The following is a 22,191-nucleotide window of genomic DNA, read 5'->3' on the forward strand; positions in this document are numbered from 1 at the left end:
AAACAGATAATCTTGTGCCTTTCACCATACTGTTGATGGAAACATGCTGTGTCCAGATGTCTGGTTATTCTTTTCATTATATCAATGACTTCATTGGATACAAGACATCACCTACTGGGTTCCCTGCTAACTGCACACAATCCCAAATTAGAGATGTTCCTTAATTGTTGCTGGGTCTAAATCCTGGAATGCCCTGTTCAGTAGCGCTGTGGGATACAAAGGACTATAGTGGTGAAGGAGGTGGCTCAGTGCCACCTCTTCAAGGGCGTTTAAGGATAGAAAAGAAGTGATTGCTTTTGCAATGATATCTGCTTTCTAAATGATTACTTTAAAAAAATGGAATAATAGTTCAGAGTTCATCACAGAGACCCATAAAAATGCATATTGTGGTTCTTTATTGATTTTATGCTGTTTGATTTGTGCATGTTGAGTTGCCACATACAGCATGTGTAACTTAAGAAAGCTGCTAACTTACCTTTTGTACTGCCTGGGCTGATGCACTGCTCTGGGTATAATCTATTCCACACAATAATCTCTGGCTCTGATGGCAATTACAATGGTTCCTCACTTATGAACACTAACAATATTCCCTAATAGTGTAAGCCAATGGTGAGCCAGTGATTAATCCAATGGACATTGCAATGAGGAAAATTAGCCCCAAAGAAGATTGAAACAAGTGTTACAAAAAAGAATTCATAAGTTCCATTTAAATCTGTCCTAAAATTCCCTCCTAAAATTCTGAAATTTAGATGAAGGGGATGCTATTCACAAATTAACATCATCTCCCACATTTGGGAAGAGCAGGACACATCAAGGGACCTCGGGGAGATCAAAGTCATGACCATCTTCACAAATCCATTTGTGATAACTACAGAGGGACTTCCTCCTGTCTGCCAGAAGGAAAATTACCATCGTAGACCTCTTAAATTAAGTGTTCCCAACCTAGGGTCTATGGACCCCTGGCTTAATGATATTGGTCCATGGCATAAAAAGGTTGGAATCTCCTGTCCTAAACCATCTCATCTAAGAGACCAAAGTACTGCTCCCTGAATCAGTGTATGGTTATCATCCAGCTAGAGCACAATAGGCTTCACTATGCATCAACTGCAAGAAATGCAAAAAGCTACATCACTGGGTTTTTGTACTTCAAACCATGTTTGAATTCATTAGATGAGAGGGATGGGGGAGCATCTTCCTCAAGCTTGATTATCCTCAGAAACTGCTCTTCAGGTCCCATCTGCTACATACTTTCATGCAGGACCACGATCTTTACTAACAGTCCACTTAGACCATGAGATATAGGAGCAGAATTAGGCCATTTGGCCCGTCAAGTCTGCTCTACCATTTTGTCATGGTTAACCCAATTTTCTTCTCAGCCCCAATCTCCTGCCTTCTCCCTGAATCCCTTCATGTCCTGACTAATCAGGAATATATCACCCTCATAAATGTACATAAATACTTGGCCTCCACAGCTACCTGTGGCAAAGAATTCCACAGATTCACCACTCTCTGGCTAAAGAAATTCCTCCTCATTTTTGTTCTGAAAGGATACCCCTCTATTTTGAGGCTATGTCCTCTGGTCTTAGACTCTCCCACCATAAGAAACATCCTCTCCACATCCACTCTATCAAGGTCTTTCACCATTCAATAGGCTTCAATAAAGTCACTGCCCATTCTTCTGAATTCCAGTGAATACAGGCCCAGAGCCATCAGACATTCTTCATATGACAAGCCATTCAATCCTGGAATCATTTTCATGAAGTTCCTTTGAACCCTCTACAGTTTCAGCACATTCTTTCGTAGATAAGGGGCCCATACCTGCTCTAAGTGAGGCTTTACCAGTGCTTTATAAGGTTTCAACATAACATCCTTGCATTTATATTCTAGTCCTCTTGAAATGAATGCTAACATTGCATTTACTTTCCTCACCACAGATTCAACCTGCAAATTAACCTTTAGAGAACCCTGCACAAGGATTCCCAAGTCCCTTTGTGTCTCAGCTTTTCGTATTTTCTTTCTATTTACAAAATAGTCAACCCTTACATTTCTTCTACCAAAGAGCATGACCGTACACTTCCCAAAACTTCCATTTGCCATTTCTTTGCCCATTCTCCTAATCTAAGTCCTTTGTTACCCTCTATACTTCCTCAAAACTACCTATCCTCATATCATCAACAAACTTAGGGCTCAATCTCAGTCAGAATGATGTCAGTCAAAACCATTTCATCATTCCAATGCGACTCCTCGGTTTCCACAAGCTTCTTGCTGTTCAACCCACGTCAGAGACACAAGTGCTACTAGCTGAGTCCAGTTTATTGCCATGCCGTAAATAACCAGGGTGAGCCAGAATGTAAATGCACTGCTCTCCTCCACACCATTTCTCAGTGATCAGCTGGCGCGGGGAATGCACTAAGTCCCTATAAATCTCTGTCCTTCTGCACATGCTCTGAACAATACCCTATGCGCCCAGAGCAACAGACGTTTAGGAGGCCTGCCCCCTCCCCGCCATTCGTCCCTCATTCCTTTCTCAGTAAAAGTCAGCATGCAGGCTCACATGAAAGATGAAACTGTGTGCATCATGTGCTTCTTCATTGTCAGGCTAAATGAGCAGAGAAAGCCACCCAGCCTGCAATAAAGGCCAAAGCTCATGGGCTGAAAATCAGTTCCAGAGTACAATCATTTTAAGTGCAGGAACTCCAGCTGGGAGACAAGGGAGATTAATAATTTTAACTTCCAACCCCTCACAGGTGTCTCGGGCCCTGTGGGTTTCAGTATCTTACAGCTGTCTCTGCTCTGTAGCTCCAGGCAGCTGCAGATTTGAAGTGATTGATTGAGTAATAGCTCAATGGAGAGGAGGGAGAGTGGTAAAAAAATAAATATGGTGATCTGTTTAGTTAAAGCTAGCCTGATCTGTGTGTGTGTGTGTGTGTGTGTGTGTGTGTGTGTGTGTGTGTGTGTTTATATGTACATGTGCACGTGCAGCTATCTGTATGTGTTTCAATGTATGTGCACCTATCTGCATGTCTTTGTCCGCACTTGCACGTGTGTCTGTGTGTCTATGTAAGTGTGCACATGTTTTTCTGCATGTGTGGGTTTGTATGAACATGTGCATTCATCTGTCTGTGTGCATATTTTCACATGCATGTGTTGGTGTCAGTGTGTGTTCAACTGTGTGTCTATGTGTGTGCGTGTGTGTGTGCGTGCGCGTGCCCCCTCCCGGGCTATCTGTAGCAATCTCCACCATTGTGGATGCTTCTCGCTGTGATTGCTTTTATCACCCACAAAACCTGGTCTCTCAAGGTCATTCTAATGACCAGCATGTTTTATGCCTATGTTGCTGTCCACAGACCCTAATCTCAGCTCCACTAGCTGGATTTAATACTTGACAGTAAGGTGCATGTGACTCAAGCTGTTTCCCTTCCAGTCCAAGCTTTGTGTTTCGCTGTCTGCCAAGTCCTATCCCAAGCCCACAGCAAGATTCACATCAATTACTGCTGGAAAGCTGATGAGCTCAGTGAAAGACTCTGTGGTTTATCCAAAATCTGCAGGTTTTCCAGCAGAGGAACTATCTGCAGCTGAGTGGTGCCTTCTGCCTCAATCCAAAAGTTTGAGCTGCAGAGTGCAGGCAGGCGAAGTGTGCAGAGAAAAGCCCCCTGTCCCCACCCCACACATAAATTTCCTTGGCACTCACAGTGTGAAGGAAAAAGCCATGTGGTATTTCCATAACAAAATAAAAAATCCTTAATGTACTGAATCTGTTGACACTAAATGTATCTGAACTGAGTATGTACTTTTTATTGAAAATATTTTCTAAGAAATGAAATATTCTTGTAAATTTTAAAATATTACTGCAACATGCAAAGCTAATTGCCAACAGGTCCCTCAGCTGGTATAACCGAAAGTCTTGCTGAGAGTAGAACCTGAGGCTTCAAGTGTTAAATGCATAAAAGAGAATCATAGCAGCACAGAACGGATCATTTCTGAGTTACAGAGAACTGATCATAATTTGGACTATTCGCAAGTCAGAAATGCAGTCATGAACCAAGTCCACATGGGTAGAAGATACCAGCAGCCCTTCAACAGCTGCACAATCCATCTACTAGTCTCCCAAACACTTTTTCATATGTACAGGATGATGCCTGGGCAAGACCTGTAACATACAGTACATGTTCAATACTATAACGTACATACAGCACATCCAGGTACAAGATTTATACTCTATCTGAACATGTACATCTCAGTCTGAAACATTGACTGTTTATTCGCCTCCATACTGCCTGGCTTGCTGAGTTTTTCCAGTATTTTGTGTGTGTGTTGTACAGGGTTTATACTTCTGAGATTTTGAGTACCATACCAGCATGATTTTGGTAGAGGAGTGGCCCAGCCTCTAAATTCTTCCCACTCGCTGTACCGTTGTTGTCCTAGTTCAGAGTTTAGGCTTGGATGAAGAGTTTCATTTGTGGCAACAGCCTAAATTAATCTTCTAGATGTGAGAATGAGGAAAGAAAATTTTGCCTCTGAATGCCAGAATAGCAGAAGAGAAAGGAGGTATTAGTTTTTCCCATACCAACTACTAGATTGTCTAGTAAGTCCCTGTCTCTTCAACAGAGGGGTGACGCAGTGTCATTGAACGTAGCTCATTAATGGTGTTGGAGATGACTTGTGTTCTGCTGAGCCATTAAGTCATATTGTCTTATAGCATGGAAATGGGCCTTTCAGCCCAACTGGCCCATTCTGACCAAATTGGTCCAAGTTAGTCCCATTTACCTGCATTTGGCGCATGACCTTCTAAACCTTTCCTATCCATGTGTCCATTCAAATGGCTCTTAAAAGTCATTGTTGTATCTGCCTGACCACTTCCTCTGGTGGCTCATTCCACATACTGACTACCCCCGGTGTTTTTTTAAAAACATTGTCCCTCAAGTTCCCTGGCACCTTTCCCCTGTCACCTTAAACCTGTGCCCTATAGTCTTGATACCCAATGCTGGGGAAAAGACTGAGTGCATCACTCTATCTGTGGCCCTCATGATTTCTTATATTACAGTAAGATCATCTGCTGTGAAAGGAAGTGGCTGGCAAAAGAAGGTGCCAAGGGGTAACAGAGAGGGAGTGGATCTAACTATAAATATTTACTTCTGTTGCAGTCTTTGGGTGATTGCCCTATAAAGCACCCTACTTGCAGTCTGGACTTCATTACATCCTTCAAAATCTTAAAGTTGCAACAAAACTTAGTGCGCTATGAGGTTTAAATGAGTCACAGAGCTCATTCTAAACTTTCCTTCCAGCAGCTAGTTGATAGATCAGTCTGTTTGTATTTTAGTTTCAATCTTGAAAGCTTGAAGTAAAGAGAGCAGGTACAGCCATTGCTGATTCATTTCAGCTGTAAGCAAGTGAACCTGATAGGATCTTATTGGGTCTGTGCTCAGCACATTGGATTGAATTTGGGCAGCGGTGGGCTGCTGGTAAAAGAGCCAAAACATGCCACCACACCCTCAGATTTATTTCAATAGGATATCCTGAAAAGACAGTGAAGGCAAAATGCTTAGCAATCAATTGACTGTATAAATCAATACACATTGTATCATTTTCTGGGAATGAATTAACACAGTGGTTATTCTGCAGCTGGGTAACTAAACCAAAGAGAAAAAGGAGTATGAGAGATAGCTGTAAGAGGGACTGCATCCTCATGGAGTCCCCGTTTTCTCCTACCCCTCTCATCCAGTTCCATTGGGGTGTGACTCCATTTCCAACACTTTAATGCATCATTTACAGATGATCTGTTAGAAGCTTTTGCGAGTGCTACCCATAACTCATGAGCATTTTTTTCTTTCATTTTGTTCAACATTAATGACTTTTTGAATCAAGATGTCGTTACATTCTTGCCAAGTGAGCTATCAAGAACAAATCCAAAATTACAGAGTGGAAAATATGTGCATTTTGTTGTCTCCAGTTATCACCTCCCAGCCTCACTAGCTTCAACCTTTCCTCCCCCACCTGGCTCCGTCTGCCAATTCAGCCCCCACCTCCCTCATCTGGATCCACCTATCACTTGCCAGTTCCTGCCTCACCTTTTTATGCTGGCTAGCTCCCCTTTATACTCAGTACTGATGCAGGGTTTTGACCTGACTATTCCTTTGCTTCCACAGATGCTATCTGACTCACTAAGCTCCTTAGTAGCTTATTCTTTGATTCAGATTTCAGCATCTGCACTTCCTTTTGTTGAAGTCCTCTCTGTTGTGTGGTAACCATGTAGCATCCACAGAATGCTTTAGCATTCTCTACTTGTATTTAACATTCACAATTGAATTGGATTCTGGGGGAGGAAAGGAGCTGGCAGAGCTGTTGTGACAGGGTAGAGGCAATAGGACTAGTTTTGTAACTTGTTCAGAAAACTGGCATGGATGCATTGGACCAAATGTCCCCCTTCTGCACTCTTTGGTTCTTTTCTCTCCTGTCCTCTTTCAGCCACGGTATTTCTTTCGACAGGGATGCAAACTGCATAATAGAAATAGCTAATCATTTCCTTTGGGCTCTGCAGGAATCCCATGATGTGGTGATATATAGTGTGAAAATTGCTCCAAATGCATTCATACTAATGAAGGTTTTATTATACTGGTGGGAGCAAGGGAATTGTTGTCTCTATTTTATTCCTTCTTTTTTATTATGCTCCCAGTCCACAGTTGAACACTTATCTTTGCTCTGTGGGTAATGAGCAAGTGAATCAATTTTACAATATCAAGCTCTCTGGATAGAATTGCTCAGAGCAGAAAATGTAGTGTTAAGTAGGTGGCCCATTCATGCAATGTGCCTGAGTGTCTTGCTGTCCAGTTTGTTTGGTCTTTTACTAACTACATTCAGAGTGATTTTTCAATGCTCAGTGCAGAGAAACAGTAATGAGATGATTATACAGAGCCATCAGTTATTAATTGTCTTTAAACTCTGCTCACAGCCTCCCCTGCTTCCTGCGTTCTCCTCCTTATTCCTGTCACAATCCTGTTTTAAATTTTGAGAAATAGATCAGCACAAGCCTAAACAGGAACAGAGATTCTTATCTAAATTGATCTAATTATTGACTTGCATAGTTGTGTAGAGAAATCCCTTTCTCATAATAATATACAACTCTGACTGTCATATTACAGCAAGGCTTTGATAGCACTAGCGTAAATGGGTGCTTGACAATCAGCACAGCCTCAATAGGATGAATACCCTGTTACAATGTTCTATTGCATTATGACTCAAACGATGGCACTTACTGTAAGGAAAGGGATTAACAGGAATATTTAGCAATGAAGGAAGTTTTGTTTTGGCAACGATTGTTTTCATTGTAACAGGGAAAGGTGAGGGGAGGTTAATCAAACTGATTAATAAAAAAAGGCCTATGTTATGTGTATTGTCAGAGTATTTTCCATATCGACAGTCAATAAGCAGGAGCCACTGAATTAAGGAATTTGAGAAAATAATAAGCAGGAATTGAAGTGAAAGCTATGGAGTTATTGTGTGAGTCGTAATATAAGACACCAAGAGATCAGCCCTTCCATCATATCAAGTCATTGCTCACCACCAAGCACTATTACACGACTCTCCCCACATTCCCATCAACTTGCCCCCAGATTCAAACTCTCAGCAACACGCAAAGGGCAACTTGCAAAGGCCATTTAGTTCTGTCAATGACGGCTCTTTGGGTTGTGGGAGGAAATCAAAGAAGCCACAGGAAACTCACCTGATCACAGGGACAACATGCAAACTCCACACAGAGAGCACCGAAGGCCAGGATTGAACCTGGGTCGCTGGAGCTGTGAGACAGCAGTGCTACCAGCTGTACCACTTCACAACCCTCATCGAGAAACTGCTGGGCCCTGGCGTGAAATGCTGAAAAGGGCAGTTACAAGAGGGGAGAGCTCTTGATACACCTTCATGTACAAATTATTCTGCACAGAAGGGTGAGAAGTGGTTGTAAGCTGAATGCTATTGCTCAGCACATGGGCTGCAAGGCCTCCTATTCATTCATAGATTTCCTTAATTTCTATAAGTAACCATCTGTGTGAATAGGAAGAGTTCAGAGTATTTGATTTTATTGATGACAACTGTGGGATTGCAAATGGTTAATTTGCCAAGCTAGCAATGCTTTGTGAGAGGCCTTGACAGTGAGCATAGGACAGGCCCTTTGGCCCATCATGTCTGTGTCAACTATCACGACAAATAAATCTAATCCCATCCTCCTGCATATAATGCATATCACCTCATTCCTTGCATGTTCAGTTCCTGTTTAAATATCTCTTAAATGCCACTACCAACCCTGGCAGCACCTTCCAGGCACTTAACACTCTGTGTATATAAAAAAAACACCACACATATCTCCTTTACATTTCCCCCACTACCCCCCCCCCCCCAAACGCATATCCTCAAGTATTTGCTATTTCTACCCTAGGGGAGAAAGACTCTGACTATATTTGTATCTGTGCTTCTCATAATTTTATAAGTGTGAGAGATGAGGAGAAATCTTATACTTCAGGAGATTTGTTAACTGTTTAAAAATTTCAACCCAGCACACTGTGGATGTTCAGTTAGTTCATTTTAAGTGAACCTTAGGGGAGTTTAAGGATGCAGGCAAGGAAAGGTGTGGGATTAGACAGCAATGTCTGAATGCTGTTGAACTCTAGCAAGACCTTGTAGCCAATTCTTGCTTCTATTTTTTTATGCTCTTATTTGTGTTTTAAATGCACCAGAGTGACAACTCCTGACCACAAGCCTTACAGCCACTTCCCTCACTGCCAAGTCCCCCAGACAGTCTGATCTATGTCCAACCTTGGCTTCACGTACCTCCCTGCCCCCACCGCCAGCCCATCTCATTTTCCTGCAGGAGGATAACTGCAGTGTCACGACGGGCCTTGTTGCTTTTCCTGGACGTGTTTTCTATTCTCCATCTATCGATTGCCATTTACTTTACTCCAAAAACAGCACTAGAAAGTCAATGTCAGCTTATCCGAGCTGTAATATAATAGTGCAGTCAGAATTCTGGAAGCCAAGTCCTTCTCAAGATCATTTGTGGTTTGTCAGAAGTGGATGGTAGGGGAGGGAGGGAGTTGTGGGGAGGAGAGAAGAGCTGTTGCTAGAGGAAATAGCTATGACCTTCCTCACTCTAGTGCCCTGTCAATGGGATGATCTGTTGTCTGGCCCACTGAGATATTATCCTGCAGCCCGGCAGATTATTCCATTTGCCTAATCGGGGCTCTTTCCTCTTTTGCAGTTACAGTAAATTTAGAGAGAAGATTTTACCAGCTGGATGTTGCATTCTGTGTATTAAAAACTGAATTTCCCTATCAAGGAAGTGATGTTGAACCCTGTTACCAGGATCATGGAGACACAAAAGCGACTGCAGATGCCAGAATCTTGAGCCATATATTTCAGTGAGCTAAAAACAAACTGCAGGAGGGACTTGGGGCACCGGACAGCATCAGTGGAGAAAAATGGACAGTCCAGGTGAATGGTCTGAACTCAAAATGTTGACCGTCCATATCCCACCACATATGCTACCTGATGCTCTGAGTCCCTCCAGCTGTTTTATTTCTCCCCACTGGATATTCTCAGTAGATACTTGGGGAGAGCTGATACCACAAGGTGGCAGGTAAAGCCGCTACCTCACACTTACAGTGACTCTAGTTTCTGACCTTGTGTGTTGTGTGCATGGAGCTACCATGTTTTCCCTATAATTACTTTGGTTTTCCCCAGGTGTTCCAGTTTCTTCCAACATCCCAAACATCTGTGTGTTGGTAGCTTAACTGGTCTTTGGAAATTTCCTTGTCCATGAGGTTAGGCAACGAATGGGGAGTTGACAGGCATGTGGGTGAGAATAGGTGGGTCAGTGGGACTGCTTGGAATGCAATGACAGCCAACATTGAATTGATAGACACAATAATCTTATTCTATGATGTGAGAAAATGTCTCTCTTTCAAATATTAAAAGGAGACCTGTTCGTATTGTGCAGAGCGCAGACATGGAGTTGGCATCAAAGCTCAAATGCTGGACAGCAGATAATCCTAAGGAAAGGTCTCGGCCCAAAATGTTTATTCGTTTCCAAAGATGCTGCCGGATCTGCTCAGAATTCCTCCAGAGTTTTGTGTTCGTTGTTTAGGATTTCCAGCATCTGCAGACTTCCTCACGTTAATGATATAGCTGTTGCTCTGTGTCCTAAACCCAGCTTGGCTGAACACTAAGCGGTCCAGCTGATGAGAGGAAATGGGTGGCAGGGGTTGGGGGGGGGGAGTAATGGTACCAAGAGGGGAGGCTTGTCCTCTAGTTATTATAAAGTTAAGTAATCCATCCAGCCCTCCAATTCAATGGGAATGTGGTGCCTTTAGGAACTTCACAGGCTTGGAGATTTTGGCTAAGCTTACCTCACCCATATGCTCTAGTCCCTCTTGGCATTTTGGAGATTAACTATAGAAAAACTGAAATTGCTATTATTTCTAATGTAATTTATATGGATTTAGTTTGGGTTGGCTCCATCCCTACTTCAGGCTGAGGTACCACAGAAAATCCATAAATATTATATTTGAACTGGGATAGAGAATTCTGTTTTAAAGCAAGTCAGGAAGTCACCCACCACTGTTGAAAGCTTCACTGGTGGTTACTGTGTAAATCAAAATGTTTCCTCGGAGAATTTGCAGTGTGAGACAGAATAAGGATAATCATGCCATTGGCAATGTCCTTAGACTGTCACACTACCAGCCAAATATAAAATTGTGCCTCAGCAGCGGACAGCCATTGATAAAATATTCTAGGCAAGAGAATACCTTAGCAGTGCCCCAGGGTTGTCCTCTGGATATTGTGAAGCATTCGTCAAGCACCTCAGGAATGATTTGCCATTCTGAAAGATGGGAGAAGATCAGCCCCATGCCAAGAGCACCCAACTCACACGGCAGACACTTGCTGGATCTTGTAAATGGGATATTACAGGCCTCTGCCTGACCAGTAAAGCTAGGCCTCCTTGAAAGCAGTAAAACCAGGATGCTGGAAACACTCAACAGGTCAGGCAGCAGTTATGGAAAGAGAAACAGTTAATGTTTCAGGACCTGAAATGTTAACTTTGTTTCTCACTCCACAGACACTGCCTGATCTATGGTTTCCAGCATTATCAGATTTCCAGCGTCTCTACTTTCAGTGTTCACTGTTTGTAGCAAGGCAGATACCACAAGCGGCTTTGGAGCGCAGTTGCACGTGAAAGAAGTGTTGAAATGAAGCGATTAGAAACTGAGCTCTGGGGTGGGATGAATACTCTGGTCAGCGATAAGTGTCAGATGGTGAATAGCTGTTTTTAGTTGGCAGTGTTATTTTGCCCATTCACACTGAAGGCCAGAATTTGGAGTTATTTTACATCAGAGAAGGTTTCAGTCAAGAAGTGAATAAGGATCTTGGCAATTGCCCTCTCAGAGATGGTCGCTGGAGGGATTATCCCTTTTGAAGCGGCCACTGTAAATTCCCAGATGGAAGGATTAATTGTATGAAACGGTGATCATAGCGTCAGCCTTGGCTCAGTAGGCAGCATTCTTGCATTGACCCCCGAGGTTGTAGATCTGAGCTACAGTCGCACACAGATGACTGCAAAATGTAGCCTGGCACTAAGTACTGCATTGCCAGACAATCCTGTTTGTGGAGTCCTTTTACAATGTTTTGCACAGAACGGGGGTTTCTCTCTGATGCCGTGATACAGGTGTAAGCTTTAATCAACATTGTAAAATAGCTTCTGTTGAGTATCTCTGGTTCCTTTATTGGAACAAGAATGGTGGTGTTACAGAGCACTGAAGCAAGCCCTTCAGCCCTGCTCATGCCACCTATCAAGTACCTGTCTTGCCTGTTCCCACTGACCAGTTCCTAGCACTCTGTCTTGGCTATTCAGTTGCCCGTTTAGATACAATTGGTCTGATCCTGCAGCTGCTTGCATTCCTTGTCACAGTTCTCATGCTGTGGCCTGGCATGAAATCTCCCAACATGATGTGGGAGAGGGCTTTGTGTTCTGTGCAGAGCTCTGTGCTCAGAGTGAGCTGGAAGAAATCAATGCCATAACTCCGCATGGCAGTATCTAATATAACAGGGCATGAACTGGTCTGTTGAGTCATTGCATGAGAAGATCCCAAACTTGGCCCTGGTGATGGAATAGACTGATCAGCTGATCCTGGCAACGGACGGGGAAAGGATCCACTTTCCCACCCACCTTTCCATTGGCCAAAAGTGCAGGGGAGGAAGCAGAGCGAGTAAATTCCATTGATTGGAAATCAGTAGATAAATTTAAAGCCAAGTGCTATATTGCAATGTACAATGTAAAAAGCTCAGGCACAGATTAACATCCGCCCTTGGAACCATCTGTCAAAAGTACACGACTCCAACTATACCTGCAGACGCATTAATCTGGCTTCTTTTATTTAGCACCTATTGAGAAAATAAATCCTACCTAAAGCAGCTTTATCTTTAAAGCGAATGCCTGGCAAAATATGTGTTTTGCAGTTTGCTTACAAACGCAACATATGCGTCTCTGTGAGGGTCGGTTTCCTGTCAGTACCCACGTGCATTTTCAGTTTCTGATTTCCAATATTTTTAATCGAACCAACTATCTTCCCGCAGAGAAGGCGTAACATTTCCCCGCCAAATGGCAAGTACAAATTCGGGGTAGTGATAAGTGGATAGGATGTGTGGGCAGAATGGCCTCATCCTGCTCAGCCTCTGGGCGAGTAGGATTTATTGATATTACCTCCATAATCCTGTTGTTGACGGCTCAATAGAGTTGATACCTCATTTGTGTAACAGACACTAATGACTTCCTTGTAAATGTGTCGCCCTTGTGAGAGATCTGTGCCTCCAACTCCCCAGCGTGCCGTTCCTTACCTCTGTAGTCACAGCTCTGTCTGTGAGTGTGTGTGAGCGAGAGAGAGAGTGGGTGGCTGGGCAATGCCACTAGCCCTACTTGGCGTGCGCTTTCACGGGCAAACTGCTTCCTTTTAAAATTCGTCTGGAATTAAATCAGCGAAGTAAAATAAAGACTCACAGTAAAAAAAAAAGAATTCTATCAATTTAATGATCCTGAACTCCCAATTAAACCCGGCCATCTGTTCATCCTACAAAGATCTTTTCCTGTTGGATGCGATCAGTAGCACTTACAAACACAGATCTGGCTTGTTGCTTTAAAGTTCGCTCTATGTCGATTAGACTGCCGTTCACGAGAGCAATAGAGGTCTGGTATAAAGTACGGTCTCGGTGCTGGACAATTGTTCAATGTAACCGGGAAATAATTCGTAGTGCCAGCAAGACTAGCATCATCACTCACATTTCTCCCCACCTCCACCCCACACCCCCCTCATCCACCACAGCATGGGATTGCTTCAAGCTCTGTAGCTTCTGATGAGTGAATGTCACTTTGTGGTCGGTGTCCTTAAGCTGTTGCAAGTGTTTCGTGTAATTACGCCAGTGATCTTGCCTCGCTGAGCCCAGGAGGCGGTACGGTTTACAAAGGTGACATTTGCGAGAAGGACCAGCCGGCAGCTCGCTGCTCCGTCTTTTGAACTGGGAGGGAACCCCCATGGAGCCCGGAGCTCAGTGACAAGCTCGAAAGAAAAGGCAAGAGTTGTCCTTGGTACTGAAATATCCAACTGGATAAACGAGCCTTTGTGTTAAAAAGCAGGTCACCCCACAGTGAGTGTTTGGCCCAGCCACTGTTGGAAATGAGACTTGCGTTGCTATGTAAGTGTAAGGCAGTTCTCTGACATAATTTGTTATTAACCCTTGGATTGCCAGAAAATCCAGGGAATCCCTTTCTCTGCATCAACCGATCAGCATTCTAATTCAAACAAATGATTCGTATCACATGACAATGATAAAAATACCTCTAAGTCATATGTACCCTTACTTAATTAAATACTCAGAACTCAGTTTATGATAAAAAGAATACTTTATTTTCCTTTTGTTTCAATGTTCTCTTCCTTTTTGCTAGCTGTCGCCGGAGAAATCCAAGCACATAATATGCTTTGTTTAACATTATGTAAAAATTAATTTTACTTAGAGTGAAATATCTGAACACTTTCTCGAATGATTAACCCTCGTGTATCTGACACAATCTTCTCATTATCTGTGGATGACATTGTTCAGTGGAACTTTCTGGAGGAAAATTGGACCAAATTGGACATAATTGTGCAATCATGGCACACGTTTCAACATTGCATGGTGACATTGTTATTCCTATAAATCCCACATTGGTTTATATTCCTTTAGATCCTTCCCAACTTCTCTCTTCCACCTTCCCCATTTTCCAGGTCCTCTCCACCTCCCCATTTCTCCATGTCCTCCCCTCCCCCACCTTCCAGCCCCCAATAATCTAACACTCTGGTCCCCTAAAGTTCCAATGTCCCTTTCAACAACTCACAAACCACGAGCACTTACCAACCCTACCATCCCCACCCCTTTGGGTCCTGATCCTTAGCTGGTCTGTTTCCTTTAGCACAATGACATATCCCATCCCTTTCACTGATTGTAAAGCATGTTGAATTGTCTTGAAGAAGGTATCAAATGTGTATATACATGCATCTTTGTTTTTTACACTGAAAGGATTGGTAAATATGCCTAGGGATAGTCTATAAATGAGACAGTGCATCTGAGCCACTTTTTTAATTTAGGTGTATTAGTATTTGTGAATCGCTCCAACTTAGAGTTTGAATTTTGTTTTTCTTTCTAATTGCTCTGTGCTAGTTTCATCAAATTTTCTTTCATGTAGTTAAGCGGAGTGGATCAGCACTAAGTATCACATCCCACAATAAACATCTAATACTTCGACACCTAAAACTGATCATCTAAGAAAGCAAACAAATACACCTTCATACTGTTTAGAGTTTGTCACTATAAATAGATTTAAGCAGCTTCAAACAACAGCCTATTCAAATTTAAAATGGAAGATTAATTAGCAATGTGAAAGGATGGTGTGAGTGTTTTAGACCTGGATTTGCAAATAATCGCATGCAATCCTCCTGAGGCATGAAAACAGGATGAATAAAGAATAAAGATGCAGTTGAGGAATACTTAATTCCATAAAGTGCATCCATTTAATTTTTGCTGAGCCCATTTAATTCCAAAACATGCATTTGTTTAGCATTAGTCAGTGATAAAGTCACAGAAGTTGAATATAAAAATCTATGCAGTTGGGAATATGAGACATGTTCATTTACACTTACTACTGATTGAAAACTGTATCAGACTATTAACTTTAAAATGGTCTCTAAATACTGCCAACTGGTTTGCTGGGAAATTGAATCAATCTTTCCAGCCAACTCACCTCAGTATTCTGCTGAGTTTTTTATGTATTTCTATTATTAATTCAACTTCTATCTGGTACATGATTCAGCATTAGAGTGGCCTGGTGTAATAAACAGCTGACAGTGAGATATGGACAGTAATTTAATCGAGCTTTGAGAGCTCAAAGGTGAACCTTATGGAATGTCAGCAGATTTTGGAGAGTGAGCCTCTTGCTTCGCCAGCCGTTTGCTACCCTGACTGATAGACAAGCCGCTCGTCCTCTTAGTGCATCAATGCTGACTCCACCAGTTGTGCTGAAGCAGAGTTTAGTTTGGCACAGTTTCACTCTGCTGAATTAATATTCCTGAAGCTCTTTGGACCATGTCCCACTGTCCTCTTGTCATGAATTATGCAGAGTTTCTGCCAGTCCTTTCAATTCCATAAATTATGGGACTATGAAAAGGTACAGGGAGGAAATGATCACATAAGGTGCAAGAGTACTCAAAACAGCATTGACCTTCTCTGCAACCAACACTAAGATTAGTGTGTGAATTAATTATACGCTCATTGAGACAGACAGCATTTTGAAAGGGATTGGCAGTATATAGATATTGAGAAAAATTTTTCTTAGATTGGTAATTCTAGAACTAGAAAGAGTATCAAGATGTCAAATGGGGGATTGGGGTGGGGGCACAATCACTTAGATCGAGACGTAGAAAAAATTATATGTTAGAGTTTGTAAATTTTGGTAGTGGCAAACTAGAGGATATGGGCTTTGAAACGTTGAGCATATTCAAAACTTGGTGTGGTAAATATTTGGACACCATGGGTGGATGAGGCATGGATTTACAGTATTTCAATGGCAGAGCAATCTTGAGAGGTCGCATGACCAAGTTCTATTTCCTGTGGTCTTATTCAGCACCTAGGATAATCTGGATATTTAAAACTGTAGAAAATAGTGGGATAAGATCAAGAAAGTTCTGGATCTTTCGCTGCTGGTCAATGAATTCATGGCCAGTCCGTTCCCTGACCACACTTATTTGCCTTTGATCTAAGTTTCTTAGTTCTTCATGGATTCCTACAACATAAAAGGCCATTCAGACTAGCAATCCAGTGCTGGCTCTTACCTCACTCTCCAGCTTCTCCCCATAAGCCTAGAAATTTATTATAAGAGGCCATCCATTTGGTATTGAAAGGTTTTTTTGTCCCAGGATCCAGAGCTTTATGGACGTAAAGATGCATCTTCGAGTTGCATCTGTACTTTGCATAGAAAAGTGAGGTTAGGATTACTTGTTCTCAGGTGTGACATGGGTATTGGCTGCAAACCTAGCATTTAATGTCTGTTACATATTACCTTTGAGAGGTGCTCGTTATCTGCTTTCTTAAACTTCTGCAGGCCAGATTGCATGGGAACTCTGATGGTGTTGCTCAGTATAGAATACCAGGTATGGTGATATTATTCTAAATCAAGATGGTAGGTAGTTTGAAAGCAAATTTGAAGTAGGTACCATTCTCATACATCTATTGTCCTTGACCTCCTTGATGTTAGAAATCATTGAAAGTAATTGGAGCATGTTGCTTGGATCAGTGATTGTGGGCAGAGTGACTGTTCTGCACTATGAATTGTGTCCTAACCAAGCTGGTCATTTTTCTCTGGAAAGTTTCTTGAGTGTTATTGGACTTGCACTCATTCAGAAGAGCAGAAATTATTTCATCAAGTTCAAGGTGGCAGGGCTTTCAAAAGCCTGGAAGTTAGGAAGTTGCTGCTAAATGCAACCTCAAATGTTGAAAGGCCTAGACAGGGTAGATGTGGAAAAGATGTTTCCCCCCCCCCCCCCACTGCAGGAGTCTAGAACAAGAGGGCACAGCCTCAGGATAGAGGGGTGTCCCTTTGAAACAATGATGCAGAGAAATTTCTTTAGCCAGTGGGTGGGGAGTTTGTGGAATTTATTACCACAGGCAGCTGTGAAAGCTATGTTGTTAGGTGTATTTAAGGCAGAACTTGATAGGTTCTTGATTAGATTTGGCATCAAATGTTATGGGGAGAAGGCTGGGGAGTGGGGCTGAGGAGGGGGAAAAGAGTATCGGCCATGATTGAATGGCTGAGCAGACACAATGGACCAAATGGCCTAATTCTGCTCCTATGTTTTGTGGTCTAAATACATCCTCTCCCCAGCTTTGTTCTGGTCAAAAGAGGAGCCCAGAGTGTTGATGGTCAGGACTATGGCAAGGTGGCTGTACTCTCCCTTATAGGAGGTAGTGTTGCCTTACCGTCATGTGATGTAAAAACTCATGGTGTAGATTTATGAGTATATTTTACCTTAAAATAAATAATTCATCTGCTACTTTTTATCAGTTAGTTATCTCTCTTTTCTGGTCTAATGAGTGCAGCAATTAAGGGCACTACAAATAATATTGACATTGATGTGAATAATTAGTCTCTTAATTATAATATTTTCTCATGATGCATCAAAAGCAGGTATTTAATAGCTGAAGCATCATTAAAGCTCTGATGAAGGATGTGATGTAAGCACCAAAGTCGAACTGCACCTACATTTTTATCAGTTGGTTTTGAAAGAGCTTAGCTTTCATTTGAGAACCTACATGCTGAGCTTAACAGACAGCTGTTTAGATTGTTAATGAAATTATCACTTGGTTTCTGTGTAAAATTACTCAGAACTTGGTGTCAATTATATTATTCCAACTTAGTACAGTCTTCCGCCAATTGTTCTAACTGGATTCAGTGTAGAATGAATTTTGGAAAGTTGAGTGTCCAGCAGAGTCATTGCCTCCTTCTCTGACAGGCTTCGCTATGAAGGATGGAAACACGCTGACCTGCTTAAGGATCGATTGCACTCAGTCTAGTCTCGCACACGATGTTGTACTGCTAAGTTGGCAGAGCTTCTGGTCTGTGTCCTGTTGTTTAAGCAACAGACCCCAAGGAGACATTGAAATATCTCGTGCCTCATCTCAGATGGCATGAGAATTCCAGATAAATGTGTTGAGCAAATAAGAAGTCAAAAGAGACGGTGCTGAAGCCATGGCTTTTGTGCAGTTAGAATGCCAATAGACTGGCACTGTGAAGTGCCAGTGTGAAATAGCTTTGAGGGAATTGGACAGCTCTGAAATGAATATGCTGCCTTCTCCTGTTGTAAAATGGTCTAATTTGTGTGAGCAGTCTCATTTTGTGTTCTCTTTCACATGAGTCAGGAGGTCTCCTGCTTGGTTTGATGGTTGGATCTACTTTGACAAGGTTTAATGACAGATTTTTTTTTTAATTTTAAATCCATGTTCTTTATGGAGAAAAGCAAAGAAAAGTGTTTTGATGCAGCGTGTGTATGTGCTTCGTGGTTGAAATTTATTTGAAGACAAATGTGTCTTTTTTTTCTAAGCTAAGCTAAGCTCCGCCGCATTGCTCTGGTATTGGTGCTGGGGTCACTGAGAGCTGACGCCTCACCTGCCAGCCTGTGCCAACGTACGATAATTGACAGTGCAATGACGTGGACAAAGAAGCATATTTAAACCCCAAAAAAAAGAGGAGTCTTGATATTGTTTTAGAGACCACAGGAGCAGCTTCTGACTGCAGCAAAATTAGCGCAAAGTATCCTGTTCACGAGTGAAAGATATCTTCATATCTCAAGGCTTTTTAAAAATGCGCACCTTCCCAGGTAAGGTTGATACAATGAGATGGGGTGTGCTCTTTTACTGGCGGCGAACAAATGTAGCAAGTTTAAAAATGACTGAAATATTGAAGTTGTTCTGTCTGGGTGGATGAGCTCTGGTGTTGATGTGGAATCCTGGTGTTTGCTTGCTGCAGATCCTGGTGGGGAATGAATCATTGTTTTGCTCTGTGCAGTTAGCTGTTGGTATGTTAGAAAATAAAATAAACTTTTGACAATATTCCGAGAATTGATTTGTGCTTCAAGAAGTAATGCGAAGGATTTATGCCTTATGGCATGTGTAATATTGTGATATCTTTAAGTAAAAATTTTCAAAGATGAAATCACAATAGTTGAAGTCCACAGATGAAAGTAATGAAGGAACGGTTTTTTGCTAAAGTGCAGCACAGATGTATTTTAGAACCATAGGATGCATTTTTTTAAAAAGCCATGAGGACAATTCCTTTCAGTTCTTTTGCATCGTGACTTCATTTCAATCACTATCCAGATTGCTAATGCATGCTCTGGTCTTTGTGTGAGTGTTTGTGTGTGCGCACGCCTTTTACCAATACTTTATATCGGTGTGAAAGCCACTTATAGAGTGACATAAGAGAAGATTCTGGAGCTTAAAGCAATGCTTGCAGCAGAGGCTCCAGTTCAATTAGAAAAGTTAATGGAGTTCCTGGACCTGAAGCAAAGGGATCACAGTGCATTGAAAAAAATGGTGGAGTAAAGGTCAATATTTAGTTTCAAGCTGATTAAAGATGGCAATCTATTTCCTGGGACTATCTGATTTAAATATATTGAAAATTCTCTTGCCTGTAGGTGAGATTCTCTTCACCTTGGTTCTTGCCTACCCCCAACCTCCCTCCTCCCCATCAGTAACTGCACTGTGAGCACTTTAATCCACTTTTATAATGCTGTTTACAATGTAAATATACACTATGCTTTTTTATGTATTTTACTCCATATCCATACTTAAACCGCCAAATAGGTTTTAATATTATTCTTCTTTATAATTGTTTTTCATTGCACTTTAAAAGAGAAATAGATAATGAATCCTAGCACAAAATATTCCACAATGCAATGATAACTCATTCTGTGCTGTATTTCCCATTACACCAATTTAGCTATAATCTGAGTATTAATATGGTAGAATAATGTGAACATCCTAATGCATGACACAATTGCTACCACTTCTATCTTAAGTACCATTTTTCTTCCTGTTCGTTAAGTCTTCAGGACAGAAACTGTAATTTAACAGAGTAAGGTTCAAAGTAAATTTCTTTTCAAAGTAGGTAAATGTTGCTATATACTACCTTGAGATTCATTTTATTCAAGCATTTACAAGGAAAAAATAAATACAACAGGACTTACGAAAAACTATAAATGAGCAAACACTGACAAATGACCAAGTTGCAAAAGAAGACAAACTGCAAATAATAATTCTGAGAACATGAGTTGTAAAATCCTTGAAAGTGAGTCTGTAGGTTGTAGAACCACTCCGGTGTAGTGCTGATTGAAGTTATCCATGCCTGTACAGGAGCCTGATGGTTGTAGGGTAATAATTGTTCCTGAACCTGGCGGTGTCCATGGGGCTGACAGGTAGACTGGAGCTCATTCACCTACTGTTCCTGGCCAATGGGAAGAATTGCCCTGAATGCAAGGCCTGTGAATAATTTTTGAAATACATGCTTTCACTGGCGTACAAGATCTTGTTTTGAAGAGTACTTTACAAGGGGTGACATGTAAAGAAGTTCAAGGAGTAATTTCCAAAACTTTCTGCTAAAATGGCTCAACATATTACCATCAATTGTGGGGTAAAGGAAATGGGGATGCCCAAGTGGCCAGAGCTGGAGGAATGCAGCACTTTCAGGAAGATCTGAGATTGGAAGGAACAGGGCTGCAAAGACTATTGAGTACCAGGCCAGAAGTTTAAATTATGGATGCATCCCATTCTCCCAATAGTAATTTAACAATTATGATATCCCAAAAAAAAGGCAGTTTGGTACAATACACCGGAGTACAAATTATGCAAATGATCTTCATGCTTTGTGATCTTTGCTATAAATAAAATAATTGCAGTGCCTTTTAATATTGTTCTTCTTCCTATTGCAGCTACCACATCACCAACACCCTGGTCAGGCCATGCAAGGCCATGCAACGAGAGCAATCGGCATTACTGTGTGAACGGGGGACAGTGTTTCGTTATCAATGGTATTAATAAGCTCTCCTGTCAGTAAGTGAATCAAACCTTCATTCACTCCTTTCCACAAGTCGCTGCATATCATTGTATTTTCCTGGTTTCTTACCAGTAATATTGAGGGAGTTGTGAGTGATCTCTCATGAACTGTAGTCTGTAGCTTCTGTACAACAACCATCAGAGTGTAAGGAGCATTGAAACTGCAGGAATGAAGTTCCATTTGGTTTCCGCTCCAACATCTCTGAGCTCACGAGATTCAACAGTTATTGGTACTCATGTAGTCTCTCTCAAACGTGACCTGAGAGAAATCCCATTGTGGTGGAAAGCTTTGTGACTCTTAGGCTAAACAGCATATTCCTTCCAGCAGGCAAAACCTAGCACTTGTCATAGCTCAAATTGCTCACAGCTACTGGGACCAGACTCTTTCAGCAGTCCTGTATCACAGTTTCAAGTTTACTGCAGTTGCCATCGTTTTCAAAATGACCATGTGGCTCCAGCTGAATCGTACAATATTGAATTATTTATGCAGCAATAACTGCAGAATTTACCCAATGAATTTATTTATTTTAACTCTAAATTTAATGAACTGGTTTTAATTTGGCAAGTTTCACCCATATACTTTAAAATCCTTTTAAAGCAATTGGCTGTTTTATATTCAGGATCTAAATGGATGAATACTCTAGCATGTCTGTTCTGCCTTCTGAACTCCACTGCTGGGCCTGATATGTACTTTCAATGTACCCATTTGCAAAGCATCGGAACCCCATCCAACTGAAATTTATTGTCCAGAAATCATAGCTTATTGGGTGCAAAGTTGTATTAATGAAAATGTACCTGTTGAAGCACATGCACTAGTTTTGATTTTAATTGCTTCTTTTTCCCACCCAGAACACACTGCATGTTTAATAGATCATAAGATGCATCCTGCACAGGGTCTATGTGCAAAGCACATGCACACAGAGAGACATAATCTCACTCTTTCCCTTTCATATACACCCATGTACACACACATGTGCAGCAAAATCGCACACACTCCCACACTGATGTATGTATTTT

General features: G+C 41.7%; 2 protein-coding genes across 9 annotated transcripts in view; one reads left to right on the top strand and one right to left on the bottom strand.

Moving 5' to 3' along the window:
* The window catches only part of nrg1 (neuregulin 1), a 402,950-nt gene that overhangs the window by 336,346 nt on the left and 44,413 nt on the right, over window positions 1-22,191 (top strand). For 7 of the 8 annotated variants that reach the window (XM_073042530.1, XM_073042526.1, XM_073042527.1 and 4 more), the window contains one exon: window positions 21,051-21,171. In XM_073042530.1, coding sequence (XP_072898631.1) covers window positions 21,051-21,171 — 121 coding nt within the window. Of the gene's footprint in view, window positions 1-18,834; window positions 18,942-21,050; window positions 21,172-22,191 lie in introns of those variants that run through there. The other variant, XM_073042531.1, reaches the window with a different exon arrangement.
* The window catches only part of fut10 (fucosyltransferase 10), a 357,225-nt gene that overhangs the window by 100,360 nt on the left and 234,674 nt on the right, over window positions 1-22,191 (bottom strand). The window lies entirely within an intron of this gene.

This window comes from Hemitrygon akajei, chromosome 4 (assembly GCF_048418815.1).
Source record: "Hemitrygon akajei chromosome 4, sHemAka1.3, whole genome shotgun sequence".
NCBI classification, from domain to species: domain Eukaryota; kingdom Metazoa; phylum Chordata; class Chondrichthyes; order Myliobatiformes; family Dasyatidae; genus Hemitrygon; species Hemitrygon akajei.